The sequence below is a fragment of the Cyprinus carpio genome, unplaced genomic scaffold (genome assembly GCF_018340385.1).
Source record: "Cyprinus carpio isolate SPL01 unplaced genomic scaffold, ASM1834038v1 S000006476, whole genome shotgun sequence".
NCBI classification, from domain to species: domain Eukaryota; kingdom Metazoa; phylum Chordata; class Actinopteri; order Cypriniformes; family Cyprinidae; genus Cyprinus; species Cyprinus carpio.
This window is the reverse complement of record NW_024879151.1, coordinates 219,391-234,547: the sequence shown is the minus strand read 5'-3', so window position 1 is coordinate 234,547 and position 15,157 is coordinate 219,391. Positions and strand designations below refer to the sequence as shown.

The window sequence follows — 15,157 nt, the reverse complement described above, 5'->3', positions numbered from 1 at the left end:
CTTTGCCCTCCCTCTCGTTTTCGCCGTTCCTCTTTTTCCTCTCTTTTTCCCCCCGCGCCCTCTTCCTCTTTGCCTTCCTTGTCTTGCCCCTCCCTGCCCGCCCTCGCCGCTTCCCCTTCCCTGTTTGCTGCGCTGGTGTCCTCCGCCCCCTTCGCCGCGCGCCGCACGGCTGTGCGGTGTGATGTATGCACAAGTCCACACGTGGCTGCGGGCTGGCGCCGCGCTGTGGTGTGCTGTCCCCCTCTGCGTCTCTGCGTCCTCGGGGCGGCTCTCCCGCCCGCCTGCCGCGTCTGGCGTTGCCTCGCGGGGCGGGACTCAGAAGCAGCAGAGAGGGGGTACGAGCCCCTCCGGCTGCTATTGACCATCCTTAGGTGAATCGGCATTCAAGTGACCGCTCCTCTCAAAATCCACTGAAGGACCCTTTAGTTAAGCTCTCCAGACATGGATCAAGAAAAACATAATTGCCGGACAATCGGATAAATGACTTAAACGCATTATGTCACTTCACCATTTTGTCCCTCGTCGCATCAGTAGCGCTCACTGCAACATACAGTATCTACAGGCGACTTTTCAGGACAGATTGAATTTATAGACGGCCTGACTTAAAGACTGGAGCATTATCATTAGCATCCAGCACAGTGATGTGTATGGATACGGTAACCTTGATCTCGGCGGAGCCCCCCCCGTCTACCGCAGTAAGAATTTAATGTTACCTCTTCCTGTTGCCACTACGCGATCTAACTGCCTTTATCAGCACGAGCTCGCTATATATTTCTTCAAATTTTGCCTGGTTAGTACATTAAGAAAAAAGCGTTCATTGTTTTTGAAGTGTATATGACTGCACTACATTCATACCAATATCCGCATCATAAGCCTTTCTGGTCAAAGAACCTTCTGTCTGCTGATTTCTGGATTTCGAATTAATAACACTTTATTTGAACTGAGCTGAATTGTCCGTTTATGTCCTCCATATCAAATGAAATGAAGCTCGTAAAGGATTTTCCAGCACAAACCTGATTTTTTTAATAACACGTGAAACCCTTTCTGTTCTGCAAAGCCCATCTCTGTCGACTCTCTCCGATACGGTCAGTTCTCCAGTATTCAGATTAATGTTGCGGTATCGTTTTCGAAATGACAGTCTGTTCACATCGAGTCCGAGATCCTTTGCTATATTTCCAATCACAGATCCACGTTTCATCTCCTCCGGAAAAGAATAACTCACGTCTCCATAAGGGGTGTGCGCCATCAGCACGCGAAAAAACAAAAAGACCCAAACATCTCACAAGCAACGCGAATTCTTTGAAATGCTTCAGATATTAAGCAGAAATAAGATCCAAAAACAAAACAATTAAAATGCACAATTTAAATTCAGAAAAATCTATATCAAGCAATCAGTCGAGGTCGACGATTTTCTTCAAAGAGGACCTTGAAGCCCTGTGTATGACATCATAAACAGTGTGGAAAAATGTGTACTGAGACACACATTGTTTTGCAGGTGAACAGCGACACTATGAGTTAAAATAAGAAACTGCACGACATTCTAATTTCGACAGAATTAAGTGTTTAAAACATAGAAAACACGGTTTACTTGTTTGTTGTAGCGGCAATTGTTTTATATTCTGATGTAATGGTGTAGCCAAATTAAGCCAGCAGCAAACATTCTCGTAAGTGCAAGAGATAAAGAAGACCACAGTGTGTATGTTATTGAAAATCAATCAATCAATCAATCAAACAAACCAAACATGGAGGGATAGAGATCTATACAAGCAAAATTCTCAAAGCAGTAGTAAATGGCACACTGCAGCACCGCAGGACCCTAGCAAAACACGCGGAAAACATGCCTCTTCCAATCAGATTAAAAGGACGTTTAAAAGATTTCTACTCAAGGGAATGTGTTACTCACAGTAGGCAACTTAATTCTCATTCTAAACTAACTGCACACAGTAAGACGACACAAAAATAGAAAAGTAAAACTGCTTAACTTAGCCAAGATATTCTCAGAGACAAATTACAAATGGTAGACTCTTTAAGGACACATTTACTGATGACTGATGAAATGTTTTCACGAGCTTGACAAAAGCATTCGTCAGCAGAATGAGACAGATGTCCTTGAAATCTTTAAAAGATTACTGACAAAACTTTTACAGCTTGACTTCAAAAATAAGTCCAAAAGAATGGCAAAAAAGAAGTACCTCATACATGACCAGAAAAAAAGGGTAAAAGTCACTTAAATGATGATTATTTTCTAACCCCAAACTGACCCTGTTCATGTGTCTACTGTTAAGCATTGAAAGAGCTACGTGAAACTGCTAGGAAAAAAATACCATTGACAAAGAAAGCAGTCAGTTGAAAACACAAATATTAAATTTAAACAAATTAAATCCGCCAAACATTAAGAAAGCAGTCAGTTGAAAACCCTACCTGAAACGAATCGCTCATTGCTGTACCAAGCCCTTCAAGATCATCCACAGCTGATTGAGTTTTTTTCAGAGTCAGGTCAGCAGTCATCGTGCCCTCATTATAAGATCTGATGAACTTGAAGTCACTAGTGCGCGAGCCCGTCGTCAGGTATGCGTCATAATTGTAAGCGCTGCGCGGAGAGTTCCCCGCACCCTCTACCTCTGCGTAATTTGGAGGAAGATACGCGCTGGGAATGGCTACAGCTCCATCAAACAACAGTCTGGGCTTTCTCCTGCGACAAAACCTCACGGCCAGGATGATGATGATGAAGGTCAGGAAGAAAGTGGAAACGGACACAAGCGCGATGATCAAATAAAACGTCAGTTTGGAGCTGCTCTCGTCACGAGACATGTCTTTCAGTTCTGGAACTTCAGCCAAGTTATCTGATATAAGCAAATACAATGCGCACGTGGCTGAGAGAGAGGGCTGTCCATTATCTCTCACGGACACAATGAGGTTCTGTTTCATGCTGTCAGATTCAGAAATGTCCCGCTGCGTCCTGATCTCTCCGCTGTGGAACCCGATAGTGAAAAGTCCCGGATCAGTCGCTTTAATAATGTGATACGAGAGCCACGCGTTCTGGCCAGAATCCGCGTCCACTGCGATCACCTTGGAGACCAGGGAGCGCGCCTGAGCACCTTTGGGTACCATCTCTGTCATGAAGGAGTTTCCTTCCGGAGAGGGGTATAATATCTGTGGCGAGTTGTCATTCTCATCCGTTAGGAAGACACTCACGGTCACGTTACTGCTCAGAGGAGGAGAACCGTTGTCTCTGGCTAACACGAGCACTTTGAAACTTTTCAACTGTTCGTAATCAAACGACCTCACAGCATGAATGACTCCGGTGTCTCCGTTAATGGATAGAGAAGACGACACCGGTGCGCCATTGACATCAGAGGACAACAGAGAATTAAACTACAGTGTGCCATTCTGTCTCCAATCCGGGTCTGTAGCTGATACTGAACAAATAGAGGAGCCCGGTTTGTTATTTTCTTGCACATGAGCTCTGTAATTCTGCTGCTGAAATACAGGTGGATTATCATTCACGTCAGCTACAGTCAAGTGAATATTCTTAGTGGAAGATAAAGGCGGAGAGCCCTCATCAGTAGCAGTAATTGTAATATTAAAATCGGAGAGCAGCTCGCGGTCTAATTCACCTGTGGTCACCAGAGAATAGTAATTTTTGATTGAAGGTACGAGTTTAAACGGGACGTTTTGCTGAATGGAACAGCCCACCTGTCCATTATTCTCAGAGTCTCTGTCCTGCACATTAATGATGCCAACCTCTGTACCGGGTAACGCATTCTCAGGAACGGGGGTACGCAAAGATTTCAATTGTATCTCAGGAGCATTAACATCTGCAAGTTCTATTACAACTTTAGCGTCACTGGATAAACCAAATACATCTTTCCCTTCAATGCGCAATTCATAAACAATTTCGTCCTCATAATCTAGTGAACCCGTAACTCGAATGGCACCTGTATTTGGATCTAATGAAAACAGGTTTTTGGCTTTGTCAGAAATACGACTGAACTCATACGTCACTTCTCCATTTTGTCCCTCGTCAGCATCAGTAGTTCGTCTAGTTGTCACCACTACAGTATCAACAGGAGAATTTTCAGGCAGACTGACTTTATAGACGGCCTGACTAAAGACTGGAGCATTATCATTAGCATCCAGCACAGTGATGTGTATGGCTACGGTACCTGATCTCGGTGGAGTCCCCCCGTCTACCGCAGTAAGAATTAATGTAAGCTCTTTTTGCTGCTCGCGATCTAATTCTTTATCTAGTAATAATTCCAAATTCTTTTCTCCATCTACATTTGAACTGATCGTGAGCTTAAAGTTAGCATTTTTCTGTAGGTCGTATCTCTGAACTGCATTTTGTCCTACATCTGCGTCATGAGCAGCATTCAAGCGATAGCGAGTACCTCTAAGAGAAGACTCCCCGATTTCAAATGTAATCAAATCCTTTGAGAAAACAGGCAAATTGTCGTTAATGTCCTGAATTTGAACTGAAACACGGTGCAGCTCTAATGGATCTTCTAGCATTACCTCAAATTTTAAAACACATGAAAGCCTGTCCCCGCAAATTTCCTCCCTGTCGATTCTCCCCGCTAAGGTCAGTTCTCCAGTATTTAGATTAATGTCACAGTAACGTTTTCTGTTACCTTCAGTGTCAATTCGAGCCTTACGAGATGACAGTCTGTTTACATCGAGTCCGAGATCCTTTGCTATATTTCCAATCACAGATCCGCGTTTCATCTCCTCCGGAAAAGAATAGCTCACGTCTCCATAAGCGGTGTGCGCCATCAGCACGAAGAACAAAAGGCCAAACATCTCAGCAGTAACACAGAACCTTTCAAATGCTTAAATTAAACCCAGCAACACATCTTATTATTTTTAAGTATGGTTACGACCTAAAAAGAAAACAAATGCAAATCTAAACTGAGAAAATAGGCAGAAGTACAGTATGAAAGCCACCGTCGACAATTTTCTACAACTAGACGAGGTCTAAGCCCAGTGTTTGACATCAAAAGCAGGGTGGAGAGATGTGTAGTGAAGACACACAGTTTTGCAGGTGAACAGCGACACTAGGAGTTCAAATAAAAAACTGCATAATGATCATATCTCTGACAGTATTAAGTGTCGGTTATATAGTTTAAATTATTTTGAAAAACAAGAGCCAAGAGCATTGTTTCCAGCAAGTCTGAGATAAACATGATCACAGTATTTTGCAGGATTTAAAATAAATAAATTAAATAAAGCCGTGGCGGTATAGAAAGATAAGAGAGGTTAAATAAAGCCGTGGCGGTATAGAAAGATAAAAAGTAAAAATTTTAACAAAACACCAAAAGTGAATGACAGTGCAGCACCATGGGCAGCCGCATGAAAAAAAAAACAACCTTTGTTATTTTCAGCCCGACCAAAAGAGAAATCGGCGTTTGTTATTTTAAGATTGATTTTTTGAAAATAAATAGGATTGAAAATAAAAAGTTTAATTATTTTTTTTTGAATAAAAAATTTACTGATACATCAAAGATTTGATCACACAAAATGTTAAAATAAGCGACTCGTAAAACATTTGACTTACAATTGCTCAAACGTGAGCAGAAAAATGTCCTTCAGAGGTCACAAGAACACAAAATGTAACAATTTTATAAATAACTCACTTGTAAGATAAGAGAATGTTAAAATTTTTTAAATAACTCACTTAACTGACATCAGACAATCAGAGGTAACTGATGGCAAGGAGAAAAACAAAACCTATAGTTCACTACACACTTTCATATGCACTCAGTGTGACATTTATGGAGAATCAGAAACGCTGAAACCAGCGATCACCATTAACTTGGACCTGGACCAAGCACTTACTCCTAGCCAATCCAACAAAAATTAACAAATTGAATGACACTTCTCAGATTAAACACAAAAAAGTTACTTCACACCGTATCCATAAACAATATACACACAAAAGATTCACTCACTAAGATCATACCAACATTAATATCCTCACACAAAAGGCCTGGCACAACAAACATTCATTCTAAGTATGTGAAGAGTCTCCCAGTTTGAAAAGTGCGGAGGCCAATCATTAATACTCGGATATCCAGACATTCTCTAAGTATGTGAAGAGAAAACAAGCTCAATCATTTATATTTCGCAGTCCCAATCAGCTCTCAACTGGTGTGTGGTGCAAACCTATAGTATCCCCAACAACGTAGGAAAAGAGCAATCAACCTCGACTGCAACAGACACTGTGCCCGAGACTATACCATAAGAGCCAAACCTCGACTGCAAACAACAGAAGTATGTCATTCCATGGACAGCAAACAGATGCGTATTCCAGTAAACTGCCATTTAAAAATAATAAGTATGCAGAGCGCTTTTAAACATGTCCACATAGCAGAAAATAAGAGAAGAAAGAAAGACAGTAAATAAAATTTTATAGAACCTTCTTAGTGATTCACATTTCGTGAGATCACACAACTCGCCTTTATTTTGGGGCACAAACAATTATCTTTCTGTAATGGATTATTATTATTTCGGGAACCACGTGCAATAAATATATAAAATAAGGCAATTTAATAAAAATAAATTATTATATAAAAAAGACATTTTAATGTAGCACAAAAACACATCAAATCTCTAAACCCAAACTATTAAATAATAATAGTAGTGTTTCTGTAGCTCAAGTGGTGGAGCTACAATTGTATTTAACAAGCGCAAGGTTGGGGGTTCGATCCCGGAAACACATGATAGGTAAAAATTGATAGCCTGAATGCACTGTAAGTCGCTTTGGATAAAAGCGTCTGCTAAATGCATTAATTTAATAATAATAATAATAATAATAATAATAATAATAATAATAATAATAATAAATCCTACCTGAAACGAATCATTCATTTCCGCATCAAGTCCTTCAAGATCATCCACAGCTGACTGTGTCTTTTTCAGAGTCAGGTCAGCAGTCAACGTGCCCTCATTATAAGATCTGATGAACTTGAAGTCACTAGTGCGCGAGCCAGTGGTCAGGTATGCGTCATAATTGTAAGTGCTGCGGAGAGTTCCCGCACCCTCCACCTCTGCGTAATTTGGAGGAAGATATGCGCTGGGAATGGCTACAGCTCCATCAAACAACAGTCTGGGCTTTCTCCTGCGACAAAACCTCACGGCCAGGATGATGATGATGAAGGTCAGGAAGAAAGTGGAAACGGACACCAGCGCGATGATCAAATAAAACGTGAGTTTGGAGCTGCTCTCCTCACGAGACATGTCTTTCAGTTCTGGAACTTCAGCCAAGTTATCTGAAATAAGTAAATACAATGCGCACGTGGCTGAGAGAGAGGGCTGTCCGTTATCTCTCACGGACACAATGAGTTTCTCTTTCATGCTGTCAGATTCAGAAATGTCCCGCTGCGTCCTGATCTCTCCGCTGTGGACACCGATAGTGAAAAGTCCCGGATCAGTCGCTTTCATAATGTGATACGAGAGCCACGCGTTCGGGCCAGAATCCGCGTCCACGGCGATCACCTTGGAGACCAGGGAGCGCGCCTGAGCAGCTTTGGGTACCATCTCGGTCATGATGGAGTTTCCTTCCGGAGAAGGGTATAATATCTGAGGGGAGTTGTCATTCTCATCCGTTATGAAGACATTCACGGTCACGTTACTGCTCAGAGGAGGAGAACCGTTGTCTCTGGCTAACACGAGCACTTTGAAACTTTTCAACTGTTCGTAATCAAACGACTTCACAGCATGAATGACTCCGGTGTCTCCGTTAATGGATAGAAAGGAGGACACCGGTGCGCCATTGACATCAGAGGACAACAGAGAATAAACTACAGTGCCATTTTGTCTCCAGTCCGGGTCTGTAGCTGATACTGAACAAATAGAGGAGCCCGGTTTGTTATTTTCTTGCACATGAGCTCTGTAATTCTGCTGCTGAAATACAGGTGGATTATCATTCACGTCAGCTACAGTCAAGTGAATATTCTTAGTGGAAGATAAAGGCGGAGAGCCCTCATCAGTAGCAGTAATTGTAATATTATAATCAGAGAGCAGCTCGCGGTCTAATTCACCTGTGGTCACCAGAGAATAGTAATTTTTGATTGAAGGAACGAGTTTAAACGGGAAGTTTTGCTGAATGGAGCAGCGCACCTGTCCGTTATTGTCAGAGTCTCTGTCCTGCACATTAATGATGCCAACCTCTGTACCGGGTAATGCATTCTCAGGAACAGGGCTATGGAGGGAATTGATTACAATCATAGGGGAGTTATCATTGATATCAATAACATCTATTATTACTGTACAATGACTGGCTAACCCTTGACCATCCTTAGCTTGAATCGGCAATTCAATTGAACTCTCCTCCTCAAAATCCATGAGTCCCTTTAGTTTAATCTCTCCAGACATTGTATCAAGGAAAAATAATTGCCGGACAATTTCGGATAAATGACTAAACGCATATGTCACTTCACCATTTTGTCCCTCGTCAGCATCAGTAGCGCTCACTGTCACCACTACAGTATCTACAGGTGAATTTTCAGTCAGACTGATTTTATAACTGGTCTGACTAAAGACTGGAGCATTATCATTAGCATCCAGCACAGTGATTTGTATGGCTACGGTACCTGATCTCGGTGGAGTCCCGCCGTCTACCGCAGTAAGAATTAATGTTACCTCTTTCTCCTGCTCACGATCCAACTCTTTATTCAGCACTAGCTCGCCATATTTTCTTCCATTTTCTCTGGTTAGTACATTAAGAATAAAGTGTTCATTGTTTTGAAGTGTATATGATTGCACAGAATTAAGACTAATATCCGCATCATGGGCCTCATCTAATAAGTAACGAGATCCTTTGACTGCTGATTCCTGTATTTCGAATTTAACGACATTCTCTGTGAATTGTGGTGAATTATCATTTATGTCTTCAACATTGAGAATAAAACGATGCAATTCTAGAGGGCTTTCAAGGACAAGCTCCTGTTTTATGACACACAAGGCTTTCTTTCCACAAAGTCCCTCTCTGTCGATTTTCTCCGCTACGATCAGCTCTCCAGTATTTAGATTAATGTCGCAGTATCGTTTTCTGTTACCTTCAGCATCAATTCGAGCCTTACGAGATGACAGTCTGTTCACATCGAGTCCGAGATCCTTTGCTATATTTCCAATCACAGATCCACGTTTCATCTCCTCCGGAAAAGAATAGCTCAAGTCTCCATAAGCGATCCGCGCCATCAGCACGAAGAACAAAAGGCCAAACATCTCAGCAGCAACACGAAACCTTTGGAATGCTTCAGATATTAAACCGAAATCCAACAACAAAACAATTAAAATGTACAATACGACAAATGTAAAATTAAATTCAGAAAAATCGAGAGGAGTACACCATTATCAGGCAATCAGTCGCTTTCGACGATTTTCTACAACAACAGGAGCTTGAAGCCCTGCGTATGACGTCATAAACAGGGTGGAGAAATGTGTACTGAGACGCACATTGTTTTGCAGGTGAACAGCGACACTATGAGTTAAAATAAGGAACTGCATGACAATCTTAGACAGAATTAAGTGTGAGAACATACAAAGAACGCGTGTTGTATAATTCTTTAGCTTTTTTTTTTTTTTTTTTTTTTTTTTTTTTTATGTGTATCAAAAATTAAAGCCAGCAGCAACATTCTTAAGTGCAAGAGATAAAGAAGACATCGGTATGTATGTCATTCAAAATTAATCGATCAAACAAACATACAAACATGGGGGGGATAGAGATCTATACAAGCAAAATACTCAAAGCAGTAGTAAATGGCAGTGCAGCACCATGGACAGCAACACAGAAAACATGCCTCTTCCAATCAGATTAAAAGGACATTAGTTCTCTCAAGAGGATGTTTCTTACATATGAACTTAATTCTCATTATAAACAAACTGCACATAAATACGACATATAAATAGAAAAGTAAAACTGCTTAAACAGCAATATTTTATCACAGACAATTACAAATGGCAGACTATATAAGGACACATATACTGATGTCTGATGAAATGTTTTAATGAGCTCGACAAAAGCATTCGTCAAAAGAATGAGATAGATGTCCTTGAAATCTTTAAATGATCACTAACAAAACTTCTACAGCTTGACTTTAAAATAAGTCTAAAACAGTGGCAAAAAATACCTCATACATAACCAGAAAAAGTCAAGTCATCTTTATTTACATATAGTGCTTTGCACAATACAGATTGTGTCAAAGCACTTTACCGTATTAAATAGGAAAATAGTGTGTCAAACATAATGCAAAATGACAATAGACAATTCTCAATTTTCAGTTAAAGGCAGTTCATCATTAAATTCAGTGATGTCATCACCCAGCCCAGTTCAGTTTAAATAGTATCTGTGTAATCAAGTCGACGATATCGCTGGATATTATGTCCCAAACTAAGCAAGCCAGAGGCGAGAGTAAAAGTTAAAATAAATAAAAAAAGTCACTTTCAATATTCCAATATACTTTCAATATTTTCTAACTCCAATCTGACCCTGTTCATGTGTCTACAATCAAGTATTTGAAAGAGTCGCGTGAACTGCTAAGAAAAAAGAACATTGCCAAAGAAAGCAGTCAGTTGAAAACACAAATATTAAATTTAAACAAATCTCAAGTCCTACCTGAAACGAATCACCCATTGCTGCATCGAGTCCTTCAAGATCATCCACAGCTGACTGAGTCTTTTTCAGAGTCAGGTCAGCAGTCATCGTGCCCTCATTATAAGATCTGACGAACTTGAAGTCACTAGTGCGCGAGCCCGTGGTCAGGTATGCGTCATAATTGTAAGTGCTGCGGAGAGTTCCCGCACCCTCTACATCTGCGTAATTTGGAGGAAGATACGCGCTGGGAATGGCTACTGCTCCATCAAACAACAGTCTGGGCTTTCTCCTGCGACAAAACCTCACGGCCAGGATGATGATGATAAAGGTCAGGAAGAAAGTGGAAACGGACACCAGCGCAATGATCAAATAAAACGTGAGTTTGGAGCTGCTCTCCTCACGAGACATGTCTTTCAGTTCTGGAACTTCAGCCAAGTTATCTGATATAAGTAAATACAATGCGCACGTGGCTGAGAGAGAGGGCTGTCCGTTATCTCTCACGGACACAATGAGGTTCTGTTTTCATGCTGTCAGATTCAGAAATGTACGTCGCTGCGTCCTGATCTCTCCGCTGTGGACACCGATAGTGAAAAGTCCCGGATCAGTCGCTTTCATAATGTGATACGAGAGCCACGCGTTCTGGCCAGAATCCGCGTCCACGGCGATCACCTTGGAGACCAGGGAGCGCGCCTGAGCAGCCTTGGGGACCATCTCTGTCATGATGGAGTTTCCTTCCGGAGAGGGGTATAATATCTGAGGGGAGTTGTCATTCTCATCCGTTATGAAGACACTCACGGTCACGTTACTGCTCAGAGGAGGAGACCGTTTGTCTCTGGCTAACACGAGCACTTTGAAACTGTTCAACTGTTCGTAATCAAACGACCTCACAGCATGAATGACTCCGGTGTCTCCGTTAATGGATAGAAAGGATGACACCGGTGCGCCATTAACATCAGAGGACATCAGAGAATAAACTACAGTGCCATTCTGTCTCCAGTCCGGGTCTGTAGCTGATACTGAACAAATAGAGGAGCCCGGTTTGTTATTTTCTTGCACATGAGCTCGGTAATTGTGCTGCTGAAATACAGGTGGATTATCATTCACGTCAGCTACAGTCAAGTGAATATTCTTAGTGGAAGATAAAGGCGGAGAGCCCTCATCAGTAGCAGTAATTGTAATATTATAATCAGTGAGCAGCTCGCGGTCTAATTCACCTGTGGTCACCAGAGAATAGTAATTTTTGATTGATGGTACGAGTTTAAACGGAAAGTTTTGTTGAATGGAGCAGCGCACCTGTCCATTATTCTCAGAGTCCCTGTCCTGCACATTAATGATGCCAACCTCTGTACCGGGTAACGCATTCTCGGGAATCGGGATTTTAAGAGATTTAACCGAAATTATAGGGGCATTATCGTTGATATCAACTACTTCAATTACCACAGTAGAATAACTGGCTAACCCCTGGCCATCTTTAGCTTGAATTGGCAATTCAACTGAGCTTTCTTCTTCATAATCAATAAGCCCCGTTAGTTTAATCTCACCAGACAATGCATCCAGTGAAAATATTTTCTGGTGGGTTTCAGATAAATGTCCAAATTCATACGTCACCTCTCCATTATGTCCTTCGTCAATATCTGATGCACTCACTGTCACCACTACAGTATCTACAGGAGAATTTTCAGGCAGACTGACTTTATAGACGGCCTGACTAAAAACTGGAGCATTATCATTAGCATCCAGCACAGTGATGTGTATGGCTACAGTACCTGATCTCGGTGGAGTCCCGCCGTCCACCGCAGCAAGAATTAATGTCAGTTCTTTCTGCTGCTCACGATCTAACTCATTATCCAATACAAGTTCTCCATATTTCCTTCCATTTTCCCGAGTAACTACGTTTAAAAGAAAATGTTCATTCCTTTCAAGTGTATATGACTTAACTGAATTCATATCAATATCCGCATCATGGGCCTCATCTAATAAGTAACGAGAACCTTTGTCTGCTGATTCACGTATTTCGAAATTTATCACATTTTGTTTAAATGAAGGCGAATTATCATTTATGTCCTCAATATTTAGAATAAAACGATGCAGCTCCAAAGGATTTTCCAGAACGAGCTCCTGTTTTATAACACATGAAGCTTTCTTTCCACACAGCCCCTCTCTGTCGATTCTCTCAGCTACAATCAATTCCCCAGTATTTATATTAATGTCACAGTATCGTTTTCGGTTTCCTTCCGTATCAATGCGAGCATTACCAGATGAAAGTCTGTTCACATCGAGCCCGACGTCTTTTGCGATATTTCCAATCACAGATCCGCGTTTCATCTCCTCCGGAAAAGAATAGCTCACGTCTCCATAAGCGGTGTGCGCCATCAGCACGAAGAACAAAAGGCCAAACATTTTTACAGCAAGGAAACCTTTGGAATTCTCGAGAAGTTGATCAAAAATTAAATCCAGAAATACAACTATTAACATGTGAGCCAAAACATTAGTGTGCAAATGAAGTTAGAAATCTAGGCTCAATCCCTGATATACAATTCTTCTGTCACCGTCGACGATTTCTCTAACAAGACGATCTTGAGGTCCAGTGTATGACATCATAATCAGGGTGGGGAGATGTCTAGTGAAGACACACATGGTTTTGCAGGTAAACAGCGACACTATGAGTCACAATAAAGAACTGCATAATATTAACATTTCTCGTAGGATTAAATCTCGGAATAGGATCTTGCTTGTACACTTAACATCATTCAGCAAAACAAGAGCCAGCAGCAACATTCTCTGAAGAGTGAGAGAGAAACACGAACACATGATGAAAGGTATTGAAAGAAAGCCAAGGCACGTTAGAATGGTACGAGCAATTATTATGTAAAACGAAAAAAGAAAACAAAGACTACGACCAAATGCCAGTGCAGCACCTCAGACAGCCTAAGAAATCCTGCTCTATGTCACACCCAAGTCGACTAAAAAGACGTTTGCAACATTTCACTGAATGGAATGTTACAGACATCCGAGTTTAATTCTATTTATAAACTATCAGCATATAAAGGAGTAAGGAGACAAGGATCAAAGAATCATAAATATACTTAAAATGTCAATGTTTTATAACTGATTCAATGAAAAATATCAGGATCCATACGGACACCCAAAAAATGACCATACCAATATTGCTGAAATAAATGTGATGATTAGTTAAAATGAGACAAATTTGATTACTTTCCTCTAAACAAATTTAACCTTTTAGAATCCAAAATAGCTAATGTGAAAAAAAAATAAAAATACAAACAAGTAAAAACGCATAGATTCGTGCAGTATGCCCCATGATTTACAACTGGCTACCTGAGGGAGGAAGGAAGGATGGATGGATGGATGGATAAATCTTAACGCAGGTACTTTTCTGACTTCAAAATGGCACTCACTTGTTTGCAATAAAACACGTGAAAGAGCCAAAATATGTCGTTAACAGAGTTCCCGTGTCCTCCACCTCTGCGTAATTTGGAGGAAGATACGCGCTGGGAATGTCTAGCTCCATCAAACAACAATCTGGGCTTTCTCCTGCGACAAAACCTCACGGCCAGGATGATGATGAAGGTCAGGAAGAAAGTGGAAACGGATACCAGCGCGATGATCAAATAACTTTGATTAGGCTACTTTAAATAAACCATTTAAAGAAAAAAACAGGAAAAATGTGAAAAAAAAAAAATGGCCTGAATAAATAAATCGGGATTCACATAATAAATCGTGTTTGTTCATAAGTAATCTGGCCATGTGAAGAGTTCAGATGCAAAAGAAGAAGCCTCCTAAGTGCCATCTGAAATTCTTCCTAGAATGATCATTTTTATAAAGCCTGTATAGTTAAAGTACTTTCACTTAAATGACAATTAATGGTAATTTGCATTTGCCATTTAAGTGAAATTATTGCACCTTAAATATACAAGCTGATAAAAATAGATCATTCTCGAAAAATTTCAGATGGCACTTTTAGAACTTTTATCTGAACTCTTCATCATGCTAATCATGTTGATAGGCCTATAAAAACAAATAAATACATATTAATCATGTAAATTTCCCTGCACCCTGTTATAGGCGTCCCAAATGGCGTCCAAAAAAAATTACCCAGTTTAAAGGTCAAATGTTGAACGTCAAGATGACGTCCAAATTGGGTCATGGTTGGACGTCAAAATAGTGGACCTAGTTTAGACGTCGAATAGATGTTCAGAAATGGTCATGGACCGACGGACCTAATATAGACATGATCTGCACGTCTATCCGACGTCCAGTGTTTAGTGGGAGAGAGCACGTGGCTGAGAGAGAGGGCTTTACGTTATCTTTCACGGACACAATGAGGTTTCATGCTGTCAGACATCAGTTGCTTTAATAATGTGATATGAGAGCCACGCGTTCTGGCCAGAATCCGCGTCCACGGCGATCACCTTGGAGACCAGGGAGCGCGCCTGAGCAGCCTTGGGGACCATCTCTGTCATGATGGAGTTTCCTTCAGGAGAGGGGTATAATATCTGAGGGGAGTTGTCATTCTCATCCGTTATGAAGACATTCACGGTC

The 15,157-nt window shown here is 41.0% G+C and overlaps 1 protein-coding gene across 1 annotated transcript; it reads right to left on the bottom strand.

Moving 5' to 3' along the window:
- Nucleotides 1-1,414: 1,414 nt before the first annotated feature.
- On the bottom strand, nt 1,415-14,204 carry LOC109077037. The gene is given in 6 exon segments (XM_042754199.1): nt 1,415-1,434; nt 1,738-1,816; nt 2,422-4,829; nt 6,237-6,255; nt 6,799-9,353; nt 10,513-14,204. Coding segments are annotated over 6 exon segments (7,638 nt in total). The 5' UTR covers nt 13,070-14,204.
- Nucleotides 14,205-15,157: the final 953 nt, after the last annotated feature.